This window comes from Aulostomus chinensis, chromosome 3 (genome assembly GCF_037954235.1).
Source record: "Aulostomus chinensis isolate RoL2024-O1b breed Wild chromosome 3, RoL_Achi_v1.0, whole genome shotgun sequence".
NCBI lineage: Eukaryota > Metazoa > Chordata > Actinopteri > Syngnathiformes > Aulostomidae > Aulostomus > Aulostomus chinensis.
Window position 1 is genome coordinate 5449116 of NC_141322.1, and position 23840 is coordinate 5472955.

At 42.5% G+C, this 23840-nt stretch overlaps 2 protein-coding genes across 12 annotated transcripts in view; one reads left to right on the top strand and one right to left on the bottom strand.

Moving 5' to 3' along the window:
- The window catches only part of cadpsa (Ca2+-dependent activator protein for secretion a), a 192110-nt gene that overhangs the window by 90381 nt on the left and 77889 nt on the right, over positions 1-23840 (bottom strand). For all 10 annotated transcript variants that reach the window (XM_086198308.1, XM_086198314.1, XM_086198304.1 and 7 more), the window contains exons 7-9: positions 17704-17815; positions 17370-17509; positions 8044-8110 (exon numbers count right to left, since the gene is read on the bottom strand). In XM_086198308.1, the coding sequence (XP_086054434.1) occupies positions 8044-8110; positions 17370-17509; positions 17704-17815 (319 nt within the window). The remainder of the gene's footprint in view (positions 1-8043; positions 8111-17369; positions 17510-17703; positions 17816-23840) is intronic.
- LOC147267418 (uncharacterized) lies at positions 14016-16484 on the top strand. Of its 2 annotated transcripts, XM_086200574.1 has the most exons (3): positions 14016-14151; positions 14311-14664; positions 15389-16484. In XM_086200574.1, the coding sequence occupies exon 3, from the start codon at positions 15411-15413 to the stop codon at positions 16449-16451; it is 1041 nt and encodes a 346-aa protein (XP_086056700.1). In that variant the 5' UTR covers positions 14016-14151; positions 14311-14664; positions 15389-15410; the 3' UTR covers positions 16452-16484. The 2 variants fall into 2 exon arrangements, with proteins under 2 accessions (XP_086056700.1, XP_086056701.1); XM_086200575.1 differs by lacking the exon at positions 14016-14151 and having other exon boundaries at positions 14304-14664.

Here is a 23840-nt window from a genome sequence, read left to right on the forward strand (position 1 = left end):
TTTACTCAACTAGCGCTTTAAACTATGTCAGCTAACAAACGTGTTAAAAGAAACACAGAGGAGAAAGTCATGTTTCATCCATTTTGAGCAGCAGGCAGCACTGATGGAGTTTGACTAAATTCCAAGTTCTTTGTGTAACTGAGATATTCTAAGTTAACCAGTAAGCATGACCAGCAAACACTTCAGCAACCTTGGGTTCAGGCTGATTTGGAAACACAAGTTCACATGCTTGAACTGAAACTGTACACAGATGAAACAACCTATGGCGTCGTATCTTTAATTTTAATTTCCAGGCAAATTCTCTCTATAACAGATCACTGCTCGCTTGTTTTAACATTAAGCAACATTCATTGTTATTTTTGTTTCCACGTCTTCTTTCCATCTCAGTCATTTTGTTTCATTTACCTTCACTCTCACGTTTGCTGTTTCAGACTGTACAGTCAGTCAGCGGTATATTTTTAACCATAAGACGCCATGATTTGTCATCTATTATAAAGAATCTCAGTACACTCGGAGCATCTTTCCTCTTGCGGGCCCACTTGAGTCAAAGGTTACATTTGTAACACCAGAGCTGCAGGGATGTAGAGAAGATTATGACCTGGATTTAATGCTGTCTTCAACAACAAGCCAGTATTGATCCCTATAGTTTTGGTTAGCGGCTGAGGTCTTATGTTAGTAACAGGAAGTGAAGCTAGCTGTGGCCGGCCTGCTGCCACTGTAGCTGCCAGTCATACCAGCCTGTCGTCACAAATCACCAGTCCTGGCCAATCCGCTGCTGTCGCCACCTCTGCTGCTGTAAGTGGCAGCTCTCACTCTGGATGCAGCTGCATTCTGTGTGTGTGTGTGTGTGTGTGTGTGTGTGTGTGTGTGTGTGTGTGTGTGTGTGTGCGTGTGTGACAAATGAGATTCCCTGCAACAGCACTGATGAGACCTGAGGCCAAGTTAAGGATGGAGGGAACCGGACCGACTCTCCAGCAGCTCCGTGGCCTCCAGGACCCCACAAAGGCAAATCTGGGACTAAACTACAGCACCCCCACGCAACCCACCCCCACCCCAAAACAGCAGCTCTCTTTCTCCCACTGCCTCAGTGTCGCTCTGTCTAAATCTCAGCTGTCAGTCAGCGCCGGCCAGAGAGAGACGGAGTGAGGGGATCGTTCCAGTCGTCTATGTTCACATCATTACCACAAACACACAGACAGGAACGCTGGAGCTGATTCGCTCAACGTGGCATATGTGTTCACAAACAAACTTCAGACGCCAAAAGCTAAAGTGTACATCCAAACCAGGACATGAGCTCGAACCGCTGCACTTTTCAGCAACCCTTTTTAAATAAGTAATCAATAACTTATCAAACTGAGCGAATTAAAATGCTTTGTCCTGAATACTTTGAAGAAACTTAAAAAAAGGAAGAAAAATCAAATAAGATGAAGTGAACTGAGCTCAGGTTAACAGAAAATTAATAAACTGAATTGTGAAGAGCAGACCTGAATGGAATTAAAGGAATTTGTTTCACTTTAGAGGGAAGAAAGCGTGCACGTATGTGCAGCTACATTCAGTGCACCATGAGCACGCAAGGGCTTAGCTGATCTGTAATCTGCCTGGTGATCCATGGAGGGGGCGACTCAGGCCACAACCCCTCTGCTAGATTATCTAGAGATGGAAGTGTAGCAGGGGGATAAGGAGGTGGTCTGAGGACAGAGAGGAAGTGCAAGGAATGAGGAAGGAATCAGTGACGTGCAAGTGTTAAACACAATATTTACAAGCCCATTTCAGTCCAACAACAATGTCCTGAACATAAGAACGTGAAACACAGCGTTCTGGTAATATTATCAGCAGAAAGTTTTTAATTGTTCCGAGGACGTTCTTCCAAAAAAGACAGTAGAATGGTTGCTTGTCAAACGTTCAACAATATCCAACACACCCTCAGAACGTTATGTTTAAAGCTTAAACATTTAATCTTTTCTCTTAAGACTTATGGGACCATTATTGGAAATGATCGAGGTCCTTAAAGCTATATTTCACCCAGAAAGTCTATTTTGCCATTCGGGTACTAATAAATGGGTGTCTTGAGCTCATGAGGACATTTTTCTCACCTGCATCACATTTCTGTAACTCCAGAATGCAGAGAGAGCAGCCAAACTTATTTAAAGCCAATGGCGACTGCTGGCAGGCAACTGGGACGCTAAAACTGCTTACCACCACCATCCTACAATTCTACAATTCTACAATTTCATTTAGCAGACGCTTTTGTCCAAAGCAACGTACAACACAAGCAAGAATTTAGACCTAATTAAGGAAAAGTCCATAGGAAGCGCAAAAGTGCTTCAGTTGTGATTTGGTCACAGGTACTGCCATCTAGTGGCAGAAGAAGTGTTGCCCCCCCACCCTTTTTTTAATTTTTTTTTTTATATAACAGACATACAACATCACACAACACAGTTAGTGCCACATAATCACTAAGTGCAGGGTCTTGGACCCTCTGACTTATTCTACCCCAAAGAGGAGAAGAGACAGGTTAAGTGCCTCGGTGTTCTCTGAACAACTGAGTCTTCAATTGTCTCTTAAAAGTAGAGAGGGACTCAGCAGAACGCACAGAGTTCGGTAGTTCGTTCCACCATTTGGGAACAACAGAAGAGTATCCAGTATCCAGTATCATACACAACCTCTTTATCCAGGCATATGCTCAGTAATCTAAAAACACTTGGACTGGATATAAAAACAAACCCTAACCCTGAATATACGTGGTTGGCTCTTTCTGCATTTTGAAGTGCCAGAAATGTGATGCGGGGGGGGGGGGGTGTCTTTCTGAGCTCAAGACTCGAGCAGGTTTATCTTGTTTAAGGACAATTTCTGTGTACAAGCATCTCCACAAAGGCATTTTTCATCTGGAAAATACAGCGTTTTTGTCATGAGGAGTGTAGTTCACTGCAGTAAAGTGGACCAAATGGACTGTAAGCTTTTCATCCTAATGTGACGGTTTATTCATCGTCCATTCATTTAATACAATGGTAGAGAAGGTTTTCAGATTTTAAAAAATGTTGGGAATGTCTGTGCTATCGTTTCGGACGAGAGGAGTTCTGATTGATGGAGAATTGACAATTGAAGAGTCAGCTGCTCTTGAGAGCACAGGTTTGTGGTAGCGTGTTATGGCTTGAACAAAAGCAGTTTTCTTAAGATGTTCGAGGAAAAATCGTTGACGTTCAACTAGCAGGAAATGGTTATGAAATTACCTTCACAAGTGGACCGGTGGATCAGTCAGATGTCTAAAAGGTCTGAGAAACCAAAGTTCCCTTTGGAATGCTATGTCAACGTTCTTCCCCATGACAAGAACAATGAATGGCAATGTGGTGCGTGCCGAGCTACCATCATTCTCTAAAACCTACAGTAGCTGCAAACTACAGCTTCCTCAAGAAACTGGCTAAACAAGAGGACCATTAGAGGAACATCCTCAGTAAATTATGATCCACGTTTAAGTTAGCAGAGCGTTGACCAAAACCAGCATTCTCTGGGGCACTTGATCGGATCCCATCCTCCCCCCAGCAGCCGAATGTTGCCACAGACACAGACTGAGCATCTGAGTCAGTCTTGGATGTAAGGTACGCTCATGTGAATGACAATAGGACACACTATTAAGTACAGTGTTTGTTAGCTTTGAAACAGAGGAAGCGGGGACTGGAATTATGCTCAGTGGGTTTTTCAGAAATTAAACATGCAAGTTGTAGATGTGGCCTGACATTATCGTTACGTGACTCAAGACTGACGGAACAAGAAAATGTCAGCCGATACATGAACAGAAAGAAAAGACCCAGACAGTGATTCTACAATGCAACTTCTCTGAAACAGCAACCAAAAGCACAAGTACGTCCCCACGCGCACACACATACAGAAAATTAATCAAATAATATAAAATCTGATGGTAGGTAGGTTGCTGTACATCAGTGGTTCCCAACCTTTTTTGTCTTGTGTACCCCTTGAGCCTTTTTGTCATACCATGAGTACCCCTTCACTCATACGTGTTCATGATTCTCCAAAAGTAGAACATAACACAACTGAATATTCAACGCAAGTCATTTTATTTCATCTTCTTAAATTGAACATTTAATATTCAAGCATTATCTTCTTATTTAACTCAAATTAAACATAAAATTATGTTGCCTTCAAGGCAATAAGAAACAATATTATAGTAAACGTTTGTATTATTAATACTGTATTATTAATAGTAATATATTATTATTATATTGTTATTAAAGAAAAATAATAAAGTTGAAATTAGCCATTTATCCATGTTTACCTGCAGGTAAACAGGTTCCCGCTGTTTGATTTTGGTATGGCTGTGCCACAGGTTATTGTCTCCCCAGGGAAACAAGTCATAGAGCACACGTACCATTTTATTGACAGACTTATGAAATGACTAAGAATATTTTTTATTATCGTGGAAATAAATTCTTAATTTTTCCACGTACCCCCTGCAATGTGCTCACATACCCCTGGGGGTATGCGTACCCCTGGTTGGGAAACACTGCTGTACATGTTCAGACAGACATAAAAACAAACACGCACTCTCTCTCTCTCTCTCACACACACACACACGCACACACACTCACGCACACACAAACACACACTTGAGTGTGCAGTCTATTGACCAGTATTTGTCACTTGCTATATATTTCGCTGCAAGCGAGTGAGAGGCTTCAAGTTGGCGGCGCTCCGGCTTTTCTAGCTGCAAGTGTTAGGCCAGCTAGTGTTCACTCGACTTTGTCAATCCCCTGTCAGCTTGTAGCTCTGAGACATATCCTCTCCACCCCCACCCCGCCCGCTGCCCACCTCGCAACACAGAGCTACCAGGAAATGGCTGCTACCACCCCGACTACCCCCCCCACCCCCACCCTCACCCCACACCCTCGATCTCCTGACAAAAGCCTGCTTGGCCTCTCCATCATTCCTGTGACAGCCGAGGGAAGACAGCTTGGCTGCTTCTCTCTTTCTCTCTGCACGAATACGTAGTGGGTGAAAATATTAAGGCCATCGAGCAGAGCTGAGCATGCTTCTCTCCTGGCTGTCATCACATTTACCGTTCTAAACTCATCTTCTGACTGTGGTAATTTCATAGATAAATGTATAATAATTCTAACAACAATAACAATAACAATTTTCTTTTTTGTGAGCTACACATGCTCTTTAAATCTGTAAAATTCCTATTTTATTCTTCTTAGTGTTATAAATTATATTTTTCTGTTATTGTCTAGTACTGCCATGATACTTGGTTAGAAATACTACACAACTGTCTTGTTCAAGCTTTAAAATATGAAGAGGTTTTTTTTGTTTTGCTTTTGATGACAGGAAATACAGTATATATTTTTGACTTCTGGACTGCTGGTTCACCAGAAATAATAGTGATATCTTAAATTCTGCTCTCTTGCTTGAACTTTTTTTTTTTTTTTTTGGCTGCATTTCTCTTCTACTCTTAACTTCTGTCTTTTCTTCTCTCCTCTCCAGTTTTCGTTCATATTTTGCATTGTGACATACTGCGATGTCAGGGTGCCTTGTATCATCTAGCTGGGGACCACAGATGGAAATGAAACACGTAGGCAACAGCTGCCCTATTTGGTGTTGCAGTGGTCAGCTTTGCTGCCTCACAGCAAGAAGGTTCCGGGTTTGAGTCCCGGCGTGGGCACGGGCTGCAGCACGGGATCTTTCTGTGTGAGTCTCCATGTTCTCCCTGTTCCTGCATGGGTTCTCTCCGATACTCCAGCTTCCTCCACAGTCCAAAGACATCAAGAGGGGACCAGGTTAATCCAGACTCTAAACTGACTGTGAGAGCCAATGGTTGTCTGTCTCTATGTGTTGGCCCTGCCCTGGACTGGTGACCTGTCCAGGGTAAACCCCGCCTCTCACCTGAAGGCTGCTGTGATAGGCTCCACCTCCCACTCCCTTAACAGGATAGGCTGAAGAAAGTTGATGGGTGCAGTTTAGTCTTCTTGTCCTATTTTGTGACAGCTATGCATGCTATGTTCATAGTGCGTGAACGCATCATAGACAGCTAAACCTTGTGAAACTAGCTAAGCCCCTGTTGTGGGGAGAAGGCAAAATTAGAGGTTCAAATACACTACAAACAGAGGCTATCAGGAAAAGAAGTACTGAGTAGGATGGGAATATTTAGAGCGGCACTGTTGACACGGAAGTTGATAACAGAGAGCCGTGCTCGAGTGCTAGTGGCTGCTCAAGCAGCGCAGCCGGACCATCTGTGGCATCTGCTCCTGCTAATGTTAGCCACAAATGATGCAAGGAGCTTCAGTTCAACTTATCTCCAATTTGAATTCAGCTGGGACAAGGCCCCAGTGTGTGGCATGTGGTATCTAAACCTGGGTGCAGGAGTGAGAGACAGCACAGTGTCATATATTGTGTCATTCAGACAACAGCTCAATTAATATTTCACTGTGATGGGAATAGAGAGAGAGAAAGAGAGAGAGAGAGAATGTGATATAATACCTATTTGTATTCACTCACTGTGAATGAGAGGAAGGGCTGTCCATTGGTGTATGACAGTTGTGTGGCAGGGATGCCAGTTGTAGCTTGGCACAATGTAGCTACAATAGGAATAAATGGAATAAACATGCGTTGTCTGTAAGTCATCAGTAGGCCACTGCACTACTGTACTTTTAACTTCAGTCATAGTAGTGGTACATGTGTTTTTAAAAAGTTTGAGAAACCTCTGGCCTAAAATTCACCATCACTCAATCCATCTAAGATGGCAGCTGGCCACACTGAGAGTTAAGAACATCCATCCATCCATCCATTTTCTTCCACTTATTCCTGTTAAGGCTCGCGGGGGGCTGGAGCCTATCCCAGCGGCTATGGGCGAGAGGTGGGGTTCACCCTGAACAGGTCGCCAGTGCATCGCAGGACCAACACATAGAGACAGACAACCATTCACACTCACAGTCACACCTACGGTCAATTTAGAGTCTGGATTAACCTGGTCCCCTCTTGATGTCTTTGGACTGTGGGAGGAAGCTGGAGTACCAGAGAGAACCCAGCAGGAACAGGGAGAACATGGAGACTCCACACAGAAAGACACCGTGCCCCTGGGGCTCAAACCCAGAACCTTTTTGCTGTGAGGCGACAGTGCTGACCACTGCACCACCGTGCAGCTGAGTTAAGGACATATTTAAAAAAAAAAGATTTCATTTGAATTGTTTTTTTTAACACGTTTTAAGCAAAAGGTTCAGTGAAATGTTCGGATGCAGCCTTTCTTAATTCTCCTTTTGAAATTCAACTTCAAATATAATCATATGTTGAAGAGGAAATTTGGTCTTTCGACAGCACCATGAATGACTGCAGGAAGATCATGCGTTGGAGGGTCTGATGCTTCGCAAAAGAGCAGCACATCCAATGATTAAAGGTAAGTGACCAATGTTGTGATGCCACCAGACAGCTTAAACATATTATTTCTAAGAAAACCTGAATTGAAAATGCCTTTGTGAGATCTTTTTTATCTTTGTTAAGCAATGATAGATTTTTGTCACTACAGCTAGCCCCGGGGCTACCGCTAGCTCTCAGTTGCAGGCTGTACCATAGCCTCACGCAAAACTTTTCATTTAACATGTTACGTAGACATCACCTCCCTGGATAGTATCACTTGCTCCATGCTTTTTGTCATTAATTCCATTCTAGTTTCTTTTTTTTTTGTAAATTGAGAGCTTGTGTTGACATTTTAGCATAAGCATCAGGTGTCTTACCTCACCTGCACATACATTTTATAAATAAATCTGCACTTGCCATGTGTTATATTCTTGTGTGAATAAAATTAAATGAATTTAAACAGGTGAGCTTTCATTCCCACCTGACTCAGAGCAGTTTTCTTCCATTCTGTTTCCTCACTGTTCAGACAGACAATAACACTGATGCCTAGCTAGTATGGGCCTGCGGCGCTTCCATGCCAATAACTGATTAGGAATCAATGAGAGAACTGATAAAGTTATGATCTATGATAGCATAAATTAGTATAATATGATAATAAAAAAATAAACCGTTTTTTCTTACCTGAACTAGCACAAAGAATCGCTTCTTCCATCTTTTCCACACATTTTTGCCAATAGCCCACAGGTACCTGAGAGATGAGACAAACAAACAAACATGGAATCAGACAAAACAACCTATTGGCTGTGCGACATTAAAATGTTGCAACAGTTTTTAGGTAACCCTTTCTTCATTCTGACAGGTGTGTTTCTCTGTGGTACGAAGCAGGAAAGGATACACACCACAGTGCTACTCTGAGTTTCATACACCGTCTTCTACTCTTCTACTACCCCTCCTGGCTAGAAGAGGTTACTGCAACCAGATATTCAAATCCCTCAGCATCCAGTCTTATCTTGCAGACATTAACTGACCCTGTGTAGTTACCAGAGGACACTTTAAGAGGCTCCCAAGCTTTCAGCTGATGACCTCTAAAACAAAAACATGCCAGGACTTTCCACTCCCATTATCCCCAAAGGTGGCTAAAGCCTGAAGAAGGAACACACACCCACATTTACGTTGATTTCAAATTCAACTCTCTTAATAGCAGTGAAGGTATTATTTTCATCTTAAGAATCAATTCAAGTCTTGTCAATACATTTTAAGACTTTTTTTGATTCCTGGAAATCATCTTGCAACTTGTGTGTCACAACCACCAGGAGGTCCCAACTTCAATTTTCAGAATCCCTGCCCTATTTAATGTAAGTGTGAAAATAACACTTTAATCTACATAGTGCCCAGTGCAGCACTTAAAAAAGGGGATTTTAGCTGGAAACCAATCTTGTATCACACTTTTATTTTAGATTTACACTTTGAACACTTTCACATCTACAATTTAAGTTCCTTTTAAGTTAAATAAACCTGCTTTTTTATATATTAACTAGATTTTATTTCTGGGCAAAATGATATATATTACTGGTCAAATTAAGGGTGAGAGGGGGCAGAGGCTGATATTCCTGTGTGTATATTAAACAAAATTTGTCCAGTAGATGTGACTGTTGCACTTCATCTACTCAAAATAATAGAGGGAACACTTCATAAATCTCATGTCCCAGATCACAATGAATGAAATATTCCTGTTAAAAACCCTTATTGAATAGATTGTGTCATTTTTTTTGAGAACATAATTTGTAAGAAGAATCAATGGAAACCAAACTCATTAACCCATTGAGGATTGAATCCAGTATCATTATAAAATCAAACTGGAAAAATGAAAATTAGAGGAAAAAAAATGAGATCAGGCTGACCCAGCCTCTGTGGATTTCCTCAGGACCACTCATAACGTGGCTCAGCGGTGTGCTTGGCCTCCACGTGCCTGTACACACTCCCATACAGTGTCTTGACATGCAACTGATGAAACCACAGATGGTCTCCTGGGGGATCTCCTGCCAGACCTGGATCAGGGCATCAGTCAGCTCCTGGGAAGTCGGTGATGTGGCGGTGGTGGATGCAATGATGCATGATGTCCCAGAGGTGCTTAACTGGATTCAGGTCTTGGGAACTGGTGGGCCAGTCAATATTATCAATGCTTTTGTCATCCAGGAACTGCTGAAACACTATAGCTGCATGAGGCCGGACACCGTCACGCACCAGAAGGAACCCAGGGCCCACTGCACCAGCACATGGTCTGACAATGGGTTAGGGGATCTTATACTGGTACCTAAACCTCACATCAGTCAAGGTACCTCCCCTGACCACAACTGACACACTGCCCAGTTGGTCATGCTTGAGAATGTTGCAAGCAGCAGAACATTCTCAATAACATCGCCAGATTCTCACGTCAGTCATGTGTTCAGCATGAACCTTCTCTTATTTGTGAAGACAACAGGACACCAATGGCAAATCTGTCAAATCTGGTGTTCTCCGGCAAATGTCAATTGGGCTTCATGGTGCTGGGCTGTAAACAAAGGGCCCATTTGTGGATGTCAGGCCCTCATGCCACCCTCAAGGGGGTCTACTTCTGACAGTCTGGGCAGAATCACAGCACCAGTGACCTGTTTCTCCTTGCACAAAGGAGCAGATAGCAGTCCTGCTGCTGGGTTGTTGCCCTCCTATGGTTCCTTCTGCATCCCCTGGTGTACTGGCCTTACTCCTGTTATCTCCCCCAAACTCTTCACACCCTGGTGGGAGACACAGCAAACCACTGTGCAGATGTGCCACCTGGAGGAGCTGCACTACCTGAGCATCTTCTGTGGGCTGCAGATGCCACCTCATGCTACCAATAGCGGCGAGGGAACTGGAAAAACGCATAACTAGCCAAGATCAGCCAGAAACCATGAGGAGAGGGAAAAGGTCTGTGGCCGACACGTGCAAAACCATTCTTTAATAGGGGTTGTCTCACCTCTCCTTTCCACCTGTTGTCTGTTCCATTTGCACAACAGCAGGTGAAACTGATTCACAATCATTACTGCCTCCTGAAGAAGAAGCATGATTGGTGTGGAGTTACACTGTAATGATTATGTGTTCCCTTTATTTTTTGATGAGTGTATATTGTTGGTAAGAACTGTGGAGGGACACAATTGTTTTTGACCTCGCTACAGTCGAGTAGGCTAAGGTCTTGTGAAACATAATGAATATATTGAGATTTATGGACACTGGTTATGAACCCTGACATGTACAACAAATTGAAAACCATTTCTGCTGGACTTGAGATTTTATGGTCAGACCTCAACTGTGGTGATGTTGCCTGTGTATTATTTGATTAGATGTAAAAAACAAAAACAAAAAAACCTGGCTTTTAATTTAACCACTAACTTGACTAGTTTTGTTTGAACACTAGTAGAATCTTTGCTGTTAACAGCTGCTCCCCCGTTCACATGCACCTCAACTGTCAGTGGAAGAAGTTGGGACAAAGATGTCAGCGAATACGTCTGTGATTAAATTTGGATACACAAACCTTTAAGATTTCAAATGCCAAAAAACTGGAAAAAAAATAGTTTGCATACTGTGTCATGACCCAACAGGTTACCAAGGTTGTCTCTTGGTTCTGGTCGTGGCTCAGTCTCCCCCTGCCTTAGTCCTGGTCATGGATCAATCTTGCCCTGTCTTGGTCTTGACCTCTCAAAGTCTTAGGTCATGTTCACACCAAAAGGTCCGTTTTCTGATTCGAAACTAAAGCGAGGATGATAAATTGTTGCAATTTCTCAAATGGTCCAGTTCGCGTTCACAAAGGCCAAACTCAAACGGTCCAAAAACTGTCACGTGGCAGCAAAGCCATTCGGTGAATTCAGTTACAGTACAGTTAAGGCGGGTAGACGACAAATCCCTACCAATTTTTACAATTCTACAATTCTACAATTTCATTTAGCAGACGCTTTTGTCCAAAGCGACGTACAACACAAGCAAGAATTTAGACCTAATTAAGGAAAAGTCCATCGGAAGCGCAAAAGTGCTTCAGTTGTGATTTGGTCACAGGTACTGCCATCTAGTTACGAGCATCGTCTGCTCATTTTCATGTTGGTGCTGATCTGCAGACTTTAACGGACCGTGCATATGAACGGCTAGGAAGACTGCAGCAATTTAATAACGTATTAATACATGCAGAAGACGTTCTGCAATCAGGCGGTCGTATCACAGAAGACAACAGGCAATAATGAGAGCCTCCCTCCATGTTTTTTTTTTCTTTGCCATTCAAGTGCGACCAGTGACGTAAGAGGACAATAAAAAGCTAACAATCACATACATGTTAAAATCACAAAGTTGGCTCATCATACAAACAGAATATGACGTGTGATTGGTGTGGATGGGGTTCACACCAGAAGTAAACTGCTCTAGAGTTCACTTGATAGCGGTCCCAGACCCCCCCTACCAGGTGGACCCGAGAGCGGTGGACTGGTCCACACCAGAGGTCGAGGCCAGCGTTCACACCAACCAAAACAAACCGCACCAAGGAGGTTAACACTCCAGGGTTCAGTTCAAGTGGATTAAACAAGGCTGGTGTGAACGTGACCTTAATCTTGTCCTGGACTCTGCATGCAGGCTGAGTTGACATCATTGATCACTTCAAGTTCACCGGTAAACAGAAGTGGAAACTGGAGGGATGAACTTCAAATATGTAGTCTGATGCTGAGGGACTCATTCTTATACAGCATCTTTGAGCCTGGGTGGTGCTCACAGCGCTTTACAAGGTTGCCTCATTCCCCCATTTACACACTGATGGTGTAGGCTGCCATGTAGGTGCCAACCTACTCATAAAGATCAGTTAGGGGTTAATTTTTCTGCGAAAGGAAACTTTGGCACAGTCACGGAAGGAAGTGAGGATCCAACCAGCAACTCTGGCCACTCTACCTCCAACCCATGCCTCCCTTGATACTGAACCCTGTAAAAATATGGAGCAGAGGAAGTAGCCTGAAAAAGCATACATACTATAATTATTAGTCATATTATAATAATAATTATTATTATTATTCATTATTATAAGTAGTATTAATAGTGGAAGTGGTCGTACTAGTAGTATTAGAGCCAGCGAAAGCAATTTCTGAGTAATTGTGGCGTGAATGCTGAAAACTCGTAAAGCTGATGCTGAACTGCAATGCTGACTAGAAAAGTTTAATTGAATGAAATATTTGAAACAAAATGAAGTTTGGTTAAAAAGCTGCATAGTTGATTTTAATTTGGACAAAATCAAAGATAACGATGCATACCTGGTTTGTAGTGGCTAGAATGAGGGCGGTTTTATATGAAGCCCACACACACACACACACACACACACACACACACACACACACACACACACACCCTTTCTACTTGTTTAGGTTTCTTATCAGATGTTGGACGACCTCTCAGCACGGGTCAGTGTCAACTCTACACTGAAACAACATTTGCACTTGAATATGTGATTTCCACTGATATGCAGCACCCCTAGTGGAGAAAGCATATAATGGTACCTTTGACCAAACATGGTAAAGTGGCGCCACAAGGTGGAAATAAGTAAAAACTACATAATTTTTAGGAATGATACTAAAACAAAAAAATATCTGGTTTCTGGGCTCTGACGGCTGAGGGCTCAAATAATTGCTGTCTTCATGACATTAAAAAGTAAAAACCTCACCACTTTGCGTATAAAAGATCTTTCAAATAAACTGAAGAGCAGGATTTCAGGATTACAATGTAAAATGACATAAATCATTCAGTCAAAGTGGACACTTGTGCCCCAATCTGACAAAAACTCCGTCAGGTGTTCCTGAGGTACTGCATTAGAAACCATAATGCCTCCAGCCCCATGGGGTAAAAACAAAGGTTAAAAGGAGGAAATAAACTCTTTAAAAGTACTGAAAATCTGAATAACTTTTTACTCTCTTGTGCTGATCTTAAATAGCCCCTACTTCTGACAGCAACTTATTTACCACTCAGATATCAACAATGTAGAAACGTACAGATGAATATTTGTGTACAACACAGAGTGGAAGAAACAGGCTGAGGTAAAAAATGAGATCCCCTCTTTTCATCTTTGACCCTCCCGTGGTTACAAAAGTCTCCATCATGGAACTGCTTCCTTCTGATCAGTGTGTGTGTGTGTGTGTGTGTGTGTGTGTGTGTGTGTGTGTGAGAGAGAGAGAGAGAGAGAGAGAGAGAGAGAGAGAGAGAGAGAGAGAGAGAGAGAGAGAGAGAAAAGAAGTAGTTCACAAGCAATGTAATTTTCTCAAAAAGGACAAGTATTTTCCAGCTATTAACTTAATAAGATTATTGCAGCAAAGGGAGGAAGGTTACATTCAAGCTAAATAACAGTAATGATAATATTGGTAAAAATCACAGGATGCTGGTACGTTGGTCTGGCTCCAAAAGGCAACAAGAGTAAAAACAAAAAAAATTAAATGAAATAAAACACAACAAAACTTCAACTAGAACGAGAACAAAATAAAAGCCTGAAGCTACAAGCTAACATTAGCGCCACTCCCATATGAAGGAGGAGAATTTTATACTTTGTGTTAAAGAGACAGCACAAGAATCACTCCTTGATGAACAGGTCAGTGTGTATAGTGGAGTTACAATGTATGCAGTGTGAGGTGGGAATATTAATGCTTTAATCTGCTGCCCCTTATTTAAACCCCCTGACATTAAAATGTCTTTCTGAGAGCAACCTGGTGAAGACAGCCACACTAACAAATATGAATGATCCACCAAAGTTTACATAAGGTCTGAATATTTTTTTTTCAGCTTCCATGGTAAAAGAAAAGGGGTATCATTAGATATCAGACCCCTTTTCCTCAGAAACCTTTTTTTTTATTAACTTATCTATTTATCTATTTATAAAATACTTATATTTTTTATCCCTATACATTTAATTTGCTTCAGGTTTATTTCATTGGTTCACTTGTGGAAGATTGTTCATATTGAAGTCAATGGCTGCCCAGACAACATGAGGAGATTTAAAAATCAGCAACAACAGGACGCCTAGCAACCAGGACCATCAAAGCCCTGCATAAAGTTCTGACCCCTCACATCATAGGATGATGAGCCTACGTGGATATAAACTGAAGCAGTGCATCAACTGCCATTCCGACCTGCTGACACCTTCACGCTCCTTCCAGGATTTTCAGAAACCTTCAGGTTCTTTCTTGAAGGAGTTTCAGAAGGGTTTGGACAGCGTTTCAGTTGGAGAATTTCATTTGGAGAGCTTCAGCTGCACCGTCAGTGAACCTGAGAACGGTAAGATTTACCTACTTCTCATCCAACTTACACTACACCATGCTAGGCTCCGCTAGGATGGGCTTCCTGCCTCAGGAACACAGTTCAGTATCAGAAAACTTGCTAATTTAGAGGAATTTAACACAAATGTCTATTAGTTTGCACTTAGTGACTTCAAACTATTTAAATTTGTCAACAGGCTAGGATGATTCACTAGAATTAGCATCTTATTTTGAAAAATGCTTTTTGTCGGCTGAAGAGGAAAAGCATTGTGCCTGCCTCTTTTCATCCAAAATGTATTTTTCTAACATGAAGATGTTTTCCTGGTTATGCCAGGACTACAGATGAGTTTAATATGAAGCTCAAACAGAATTTCTGCTCTGTTGGTCTTCACGTAGCGGTGGAGGGAGGCTGCTCATGGCTGACACTGGAAGCTAGTGCTGCTCCTCCAGTTATTCAAGGCTTAGGAAAAAGGTTTTAAGGTATATAAACCTGACTGAACTGATAAGACACGGGCCCTAGCTTACAGTTCTTTGTGCTGAGAAAGATTTAAAATGATGGAGTTTTGTGGAAGAATCCCAACTTGTGAAGGTTTCAAGTCTGAGTGAGGAGAAAGTGTATGATTGTGTTTGATATTTACACACTATTTCTATTATTTCTCATCATTCAATGTCATTTTCACGTCTTGTTTTGCTCACATAGATATGTTACCTCATGCCAACAAAGTTATTTGATTTTTTAACAGGGAATAAGCCAGCAGAGAATCCATGGGGAAGGAGTGGTGGATGGTTCAGACTGAGGAAGAGAGGCAGAGGACCAAGGAGAGGTACAGAAGGAACAGGGATGAGTGGTTGCAGACACAGACGCGGGAAAAACAACAGGAAGAGAAGGTAAGAAAGGAGGCGGAGGAGGCAGAAAGGAGGCAGAGGACCAAGGAGAGGTACAGACAGAATAGAGACAAGTGGCTGGAGGCAGGGAGGCTGGAAAGAGAACAGGAAGAGAAGGGAAGAAAGGAGGCAGAGGAGGCAGAAAGGAGGCAGAGGACCAAGGACAGGTACAGACAGAATAGGGACAAGTGGCTGGAGGCAGGGAGGCTGGAATGGGAAAAAGAAGAGAAGGGAAGAAAGGAGGCGGAGGAGGCAGAAAGGAGGCAGAGGACCAAGGAGAGGTACAGACAGAATAGGGACAAGTGGTTTGAGGCAGAGAGGCTGGAACGGGAAAAGGAAGAGAAGGTAAGAAAGGAGGCAGAGGAGGCAGAAAGGAGGCGGAAAAAAAAGGAAAGGTACAGGAGAATTAGGGATAAGTGGCTGGAAAGAGAGAGGATGGAACAGGAACGGGAGGAACAAGAGAGAAAAGAGGGGCTTGAAAGCAGGAGGGAGGAGTCCGTCACAGAGGCAATGGTCAAAGCCCCTCAGGAGAAGGTTGAGGGGAGGCTGTCAGAAAGAAACAGGAGTGAAGAGTTTGCTGAACACAGAGGAGAGTTGGTTCAACGCAGACGTGAGTTAACCAGGGTGGCTTCACTCCAACAGGACAGGATCAGGAAGTTCATTTTAGAAATGGAGGAAGAAGTAAGAAGGGAGCAGCTCCAAAAGGAGCGAGAGGAGGAGGAGGAAAGAAAGGAGAAAATTAGACAGGAGAGGGAGAGGCAGGTTAAGGAGGAAAGGGAGTGGAGGTTACGGATTTATTGGGCCTATCGGAGGGAAAAACGACAGGCGCTCTACGTTAAAGCCTACGGCAGGAGGAAGGCCCTGAGAATACTGGAGTTTAAACCAAGTCATCCTAATGTTCGGGTGGAGGTAGAGGATTAAGGTGGGGAGGTCGGGGAGACAGTTGGTGTGAGGAGACAGTAAGAGGGACATGGAGGGGATCGAGGGAGACAGTATGGGGTCATGGAAACAGTAAAGGGTTCATGGGGAGAGTGTTAAGGGGTGACAGGGACAGCATGGGAGGACAGTTTTGGGGGACGTGGGGGGACAGTCAAGGTTCATGGGGAGACAGTTTAAGGGGACATGGGGGGACAGTCACGGTTCATGGGGGGACAGTCGCGGGAGGGGATGAGGTTTTCTTTCCTGCATGACAACAGCTTGTAGAAGTAGAAGATGAATTGACTCTGATAAACGCGTTCGTACCTGCACCTTTTCAGACCTGCAGTCTTTGTAGATTGGAGCTCGGTGCACCACATGAGTAGGATTGGTTAACGTTCACTTCTGAACTACCATGGTACTTTTATGTTGGACTCTGTTACTCATTTCAGAAAAACACAAAGAAGTCTGAAAAACTGAATTGACTACATTCATCTATTAAGTTCAACAGTGAGCATTTTATTTGTTGGTAACTTTCAAAGAATAAAAGCGCTCCAGTGTGAACGGAGCCTTCGTCACCTTTCTTGAACCAAATTTAGGGTTATGGTTCCATACCAGGAAACCTCACTCACAAGCTGGTGTCATGCAGGTTTGGCTTTTCCTTTCATGTAGCATCAAAAAGCGAAAGACACTGGTAACGGTACTCCTGGTTTACTGGGATGGGGTTCAATTCCCTGCAGTGTCTTGCTGATTGACTTGGCTTTTACATGAACAGTGATAAGGGGGTCACAGGAGGCTGGGGGAGACAGTAAGGAGGGAGGGGCTGACAGTCAGGAGGAGGAGACAGTGGGGGACTGAGCATCCTCAAAAGTCTGATCCTTGAAACACCCCGGCAGCCATGCAGGTGACACAACTGCCACTTACCCACAATGCTTCATGTTCTGTGGTTTGTCCATGCGAATGGCGAGTTTGATCTTGAGGTCACTGTCGGGGCAGCCTTTAGACACCGTCATCTTGTGCAGCTCCAACTGCTTTGGACTGTTGGGGGTTGGGTGGAGCACAACCTGGGAGGATAGGAGGAACAGCATAATATTTTTATAAATATAAATATACATATATATATATATATATATATATATATATATATATATATATATATGTATATACACACACAAACACACACACACACATACACACACGCACATACACACACGCACACACACGTGTCCTGCTAAAGGTCGGGAATTTGCTTTCTTACCCTCCCCAGCTCCTTGTCCTCCAGAGCCAATACTCCTGTGCTTTCAGTAAACAGCTTCACCTTGACTGCAGGTAAAGGCTGGGTGGTGGTGAAGTCCCCCTGGGTACCCCAACTACACACCGCACATACAAAACACATAGGAAGCACACAGGAAAGCACTGTTATATAAAAATAACATTGTTAATGATAAGGCACGCTTGTGTGTGTGTGTGTGTGTGTGTCACTCCAGTTTTTCAAACTAGCTTGGTCTTCTCCTTTCCGTCGATCAACCAGATTTCATCTGGGTAACCGTTTCCATAGAAAGTAGACGTAACACAAAGTGCTTTACACAAACAAACAAAGAGAAACAGGAACACACATTACCTTCTCACCCTGATTTCTGGGCTCACAAACAAACACAGTAAAAAAAAACAAACCTGAGGAAACGCTAGAGAAACAAAATGTAAAAACAATGTAGAAATAAAAGTATTTAAATTAGAGATTGAGTGTTGAAGGAAATAAAGGAAAAAATAGTTGACGAATTACTGGTAAAGTCAAGGAAAGATTACTTAAAAATGCTAAAATAAATGACATATTTAAAAGGAAGATTTTACAAAATAAATCAGAGATAAAAGTAATCGAGCTGGACAATGTCGATTTAAAACGATACTAACTGTAAAATACAGCAGACATGCCACAGACGGAGCACATCACTTTCACAGGATTTACAAGGAATTACAACCAGAGGGCGCGGCCATCTTGAATAATACCAGCTCTGCTTGAGTAATAAAGTCTGTGATTCTGTTACATCTTTACCTTTTAACAGCCCAAACTCAACAAACAATGCGTTTGTGTGTACTTGGGGATGCACATCGTGAATACTTCTCTCTGCTTTTTTCTGTCAAGTCAGTAAAGGTTTTAAGTTACCTATGTGTTGCCCAGCACTTCAGCACATTCCAAATAGGCATGGACTCACAGTCCAGCACATCATTTGCTTTGCTCAGCACAAAACATTTTTTTGATTCTTTCATTTCCACAAACGATATATGAGATTTCTATTACTAATTTACCATCCATCATAAAACCCCCAAATCTTATTTTATACACTCTTTCTATACTTTACTCCATACTTCTATACTTCACTTCCTACTCTACTCCAGAGAAAGACTTTATTCTTTTTTTTGCCATTTGCAAAAATAGGAATTTAGTTTTGTTAAAGTTTAAAGATAACTTATTCTCATCAACCTGTTTTTTGTTTGTTTTTTTTAGGTTTGACCGATTTTCAATACTTTCTGCCAACATACCTAAATGAACCCCTGGACTAAAAGAACTTTGTGTCATCTACAAGCAGCACATATTGTACTAACTTGGACATGTGGTGGTTCATTGTGGGATCTAGCATAATTTCCAATTTTGGTGTGAAAATTGCCATTAACATTGATCAGAAAATGTCGTTTAATCTTTTTGTTCATCAATGAGTTTAAGACAGCTCGCTTGAACTGGAAGTTTAGTGACATTGAAGCAGGTTCATCGCACCTGCCGTTTCCCTCACAAATACACAATACTTGAACAGGAATATGCTCACGAACACGTAAATGCAAATATTCTCACTGCTGCAGCACATATTAACACCTTATGCAGGCAAGGCCACAATATGGAATGCGTTGCTCATGTAAATGTCGTTATTGTTTTCACGTGAATCCACGCACAAGGCAATGAGGCAATGATGAATCACGTGGCTTCACAGAATTGATGTCACTTCTAGAAAATGGTGGCTCCGCATCAGTGAAATTTGAAACATTTTCCAACAATCCTCCCTCGACTTTTTGCAGCTGACAGCGCAGGAATTTTGAATATATACCAGACCTTGTTTATCCCCCAGTGTGGCTGAATTAGCACAAATTTACATGACCACAGAATCCCTTTTTTCTGGAGGGACTACTTCGTGTGGTTTTCCATGCAGGGTAGACGTTCAGGCGTAGTTCTCAAGATCGGTGCAGATGTACAGCAGCGAGTAGAGGACAGCGTAAGACTCAAAACCTTCCTTCCCTGCAGCAGAGAAGCAACTTTAAGGACCATGTGTAATTCAAAGTTTTATTTCTCACTTATCACTTTGTAACAACAGCACAACTTGTTAAAGTTAGCTCAAATCAAAGTTTCAACCATTCAGACTGAAGCAGGATTTGTCTCAGGAAAACAAGGTATGACAGTAATGGGCTGTGTAGCGATTCTAAACTACCTCGAGTTAAAGGACCTCTAAAATACTCCTCTCTAAAACACTCTGTCCTCATGAGAAGGTCATTATTGGGTTAACTTCTTGTTTCCTGGAAAAATGTTAACCACTCCCATGGTTTGTGCAAGTTAGGCAGAGCTCTGGGATGGTCACATGTCACTTTGGTCAGATTAATGCAAATAATCACATCATTAATATGTGCAGCATATTCTTGACTAGACAACTATAAAATTTCATGCAACTATTCTGACGCATGCTATTCGCACATAAACTCTCTGACCCACAAACTGCATTCAGTCTCTTTTCCACACTACAGCTGATCAACACTCTGTGGGCTAGCAAAACTCACAACCCATTTGTCCTGCTGGCTAGTGCAGAACAAAGTTACGTCCCAACCATGATCGTGATATATCAGGAAGAACGTGATGAGCCAAAACACCAACGGAGGTTAAAATTCTTAAAATGGAAGACAACAGGTTTGTAGGTCATCCATCCATCCACATTCATACCTACAGTACGGTCAATTTAAGAGTCTGGATTAACCTGGTCCCCTCTTGATGTCTTTGGACTGTGGAGGAAGCTGGAGTACCAGAGAGAACCCACACAGGAACAGGGAGAACATGCAGACTCACACAGAAAGATCCCGTGCTGCAGCTGGGACTCGAACCCGGAACCCTTGAAGGTCATAGTAAACATCATTGTCTGCTGGCCTCATGTTCCTGGTCTGAATTAAAGGGATTAAAGTGCCATAAAACTGAAACATCCCGTTGGACTTCAGTAAAACTCGCTGGTTGCCTTATTTCCCCTTTAATTTATGGCCAAAATGTCTAACTTTTATTACCCCTCCAGCGCCTGGCTAGCTTACTTAGTCTAAAATGAGTCTGCATGCAGTCTTTCTGTTCAGTTATTTATCTGAGATATACAAGTATCACATTTCTGCACTGCCTTCAGAGCTGCCTTTCAATCTATTATGATCCATTCACTCCTGAGATGAAACAAGGACACAATGCTCACATCGTCCTGCCCCCACACGTCGCTACTATGTGTGAACAAGCGAAGAGGAGATGGATTCTTCCTCGGGACTTTTCATCTGATGGATGCTATGAACTCAGAGTCTGAACTGGTTTTGATCTGGAGGCAAACACGTCTTTCACAGTGTCGCACATTTAGACCTCCACAGGATGCTGCTGAAGAGCAGACATGCAGCCCTCAGGAGAGGAGACTGTTACACTTGGAACCAAAGCTGACTGAGACCACAGACTGCAGAGTAGAGATGCCCCCTGCGTGTTTGTCATCAACAGCACACAAACATATGACACAATAATAAGGAAGGATATGTAGGATGTATAGACATCTCTTCATGGCTTCTTCGTCTTTTAACCTCATACTGTCAGCTGGAGACTAAACAAAGGAAAATTGGAGGCAACCCAGATGAACAAAGGTAGTATGCCACCTCCCCCAAAATGTCTAGCTGTGGTGGTGGGTGCCAGAATTGAAGGAGCATTGGTTCAAATCTGAAATTTGACAAAACACCAGCTACCGCTGCCAGTAAAAAAAAAAAAATCAAAGACAACTATGGTTAATCAGACAAAAGGATAGAACTGAAGGGATCATCAAAAATGCTGTGTGTATGTAGCAAAGTCCTGCAGTGGTAGTGGCTCCCACCAGTCCCAGGGGACCCAACCTTTCAGGACCAGGTAGACGGGAAAAACTGTGGGTCCCGGTGATAGAAAGGTAGGGATGGAGTCAACAAACAGAAAAGAAGATGTGTCTGTGGATAACTGAGTATGCGTCTGAGTGTTCATGGCACAAAGAGTATCACAAGATGTTATGTGACAAGTGTCATGGTGGTACTTGGACAATGAAAACAGGAACAACCCATCGTTCATTCTCTAGTCTTTTGGAGTCTCTCTCTTGCGTTACAGCTATAACTCACATTTCAATCTCCATAAATATCAACTGTAATACTTCTACCACCTACTGGAGGAGTTGGCAGACCTGGAATCATTCATCCATGACCACTACAACTGCTGCGAGGCTGACAAAACCACCTTACTGAGGATCCAACTGGATTATACTGAGTCACAGAGAGGTGATGCAGAAGAAAAAATACATCTTTTGTTAGATCAACACCTCTATTTGTGAGTACCTGAAAGGCAAAATACTTTTACAAAGTACTTGTTTCCCCGTGGGACAGGATAAGCCCAAAATAAATGGATCTCTCTCATAGTACGGGCAGAAATGGGGCTGGCACACACATTGGAGAGGTGTAACAAACATGTAGCAGGCGGTTATGGTCAGAGATCCCCTGGGAGCAGGCAGAAGCGGTCCTAAAAAGGAGCCCCACACCAGGTTCCTGAATGCAGTGCACTCTTCATATCAAGTTGGTGAAAGGACTTTCTGATGCAGGTGTGAATTTATGTGCCAAGGTTTGTTGTGCCAACCTAAACAAATATTGGGGCACTAGGAGAAATACGTGATTTCTCTAAATACAAATTCTCTAATGTGCATTAATTGTTAGTTAACTTTGGTAGCTAACACTTGCTAGCCCCTCTAGCAGCTTACAAGCAACCATCAAATGAAGTAGTAGTTAAAGCAAAACTTCACTCTAAAAGCGTATTTTTCCTTTTACATGTACTCCAAAATAGAACTCATGAACTCACAAAGACATTGTCCCTCCTGCATCACTTCGTCACTCACTCACTTACTCAGCCAGTGGGCCGCGTCCAGCATAAGACAACCTTTAATCGACAATGTGAACGCTAAAGGAGAAAGGTAAGTCAAGCACAAACGGCAACAAACTAGAAAAGTATAGTTACAGCTGCAAGACACAGACAACACCATCTGTCTGAGAGAAGTCGTTCTTATATCACAGCAGTCTCATGTACTAGAGCCACGTGTGGCAGCAATGAATCCAACAGTATTCACTATCCTCAGGATGAAACGGCTCCTCTACCAGCAGCCGGGTGCGAGCCGCGCCCCCACGTGTTTTCAAGTTGTTTCCAGTGATCTTGAAGCCTGTGGTTGTCCAGAGTGACGATGTTTCCTCTGGAGAAACTATCTCACACACAAGACTGATAAGGAAACATTTCATTTGCTGAGAACTGAAATTTCTGCTCTAAGTTCTCCAAAGATCAAACTTATACTACAAAATATGAGTCAAAATAAGCAAGGGCAGGGAGAAGAATTTGCTATCTGAGCATTATGACTTTAAAAAAGCAAGAGTGACTCATGCTAGTGAATGAATTTGTGATATTAAAGCTGACAGGGATTCTCCATCACCAACTCCCACTATCCTTATCTAACAGAAAGAAACTCAAGAGGACCCAGGACAGGAAGAGTCAGTGATTAGATAATGCTAATGAAGGAGGGGCAGCCATGAAAGTAGGATGTGACCTGACAGCATGGTCACTTGGATCTGCGCCAGCCCTTCATTATGGAAAGAATCACACACACAATGAAAGATGCAGCTAAAATGAAGAGTTCCCTCCCTGTGTCCTGAGATTATTGAGAACCTGGATTACTAACAATACTGATCTTCGATCCATATCGCTCGCAGTCTCTCTGAGTCTGAAAGCTGGAAGGAACACACACTGTCCTTTTTTGAATGGAGGAAGTACAAATGAATGTGACCTAAAAAAAAAAAATGGAGAAGTAAATATATGGGTAAAATGATGAATTATAAAGTTGTTTGATTCATTAGGTGTGATGTCATTGAGAGGGGAGCTGCACAACTGAATTCAAGTTAACAGGGTTCAGCAGAAGTTGTCCACCCAGCCATGTCCGACTCCGCTGTTACTGTTTTGACAGTTAAACCACTGATAAATTGTTTTGTTGTTACACAACCTCTCTAAATGGTAAAATGGTAAATGGACTCAATTTTATACAGCGCTTTTCTACCTTAGCGGTACTCAAAGCGCTTTAC

Coding starts and splice junctions, on each gene's coding strand:
- LOC147267418 (XM_086200574.1), top strand. CDS start 15,411: ATGGGGAAGGAGTGGTGGATGGTTCAGACTGAGGAAGAGAGGCAGAGG.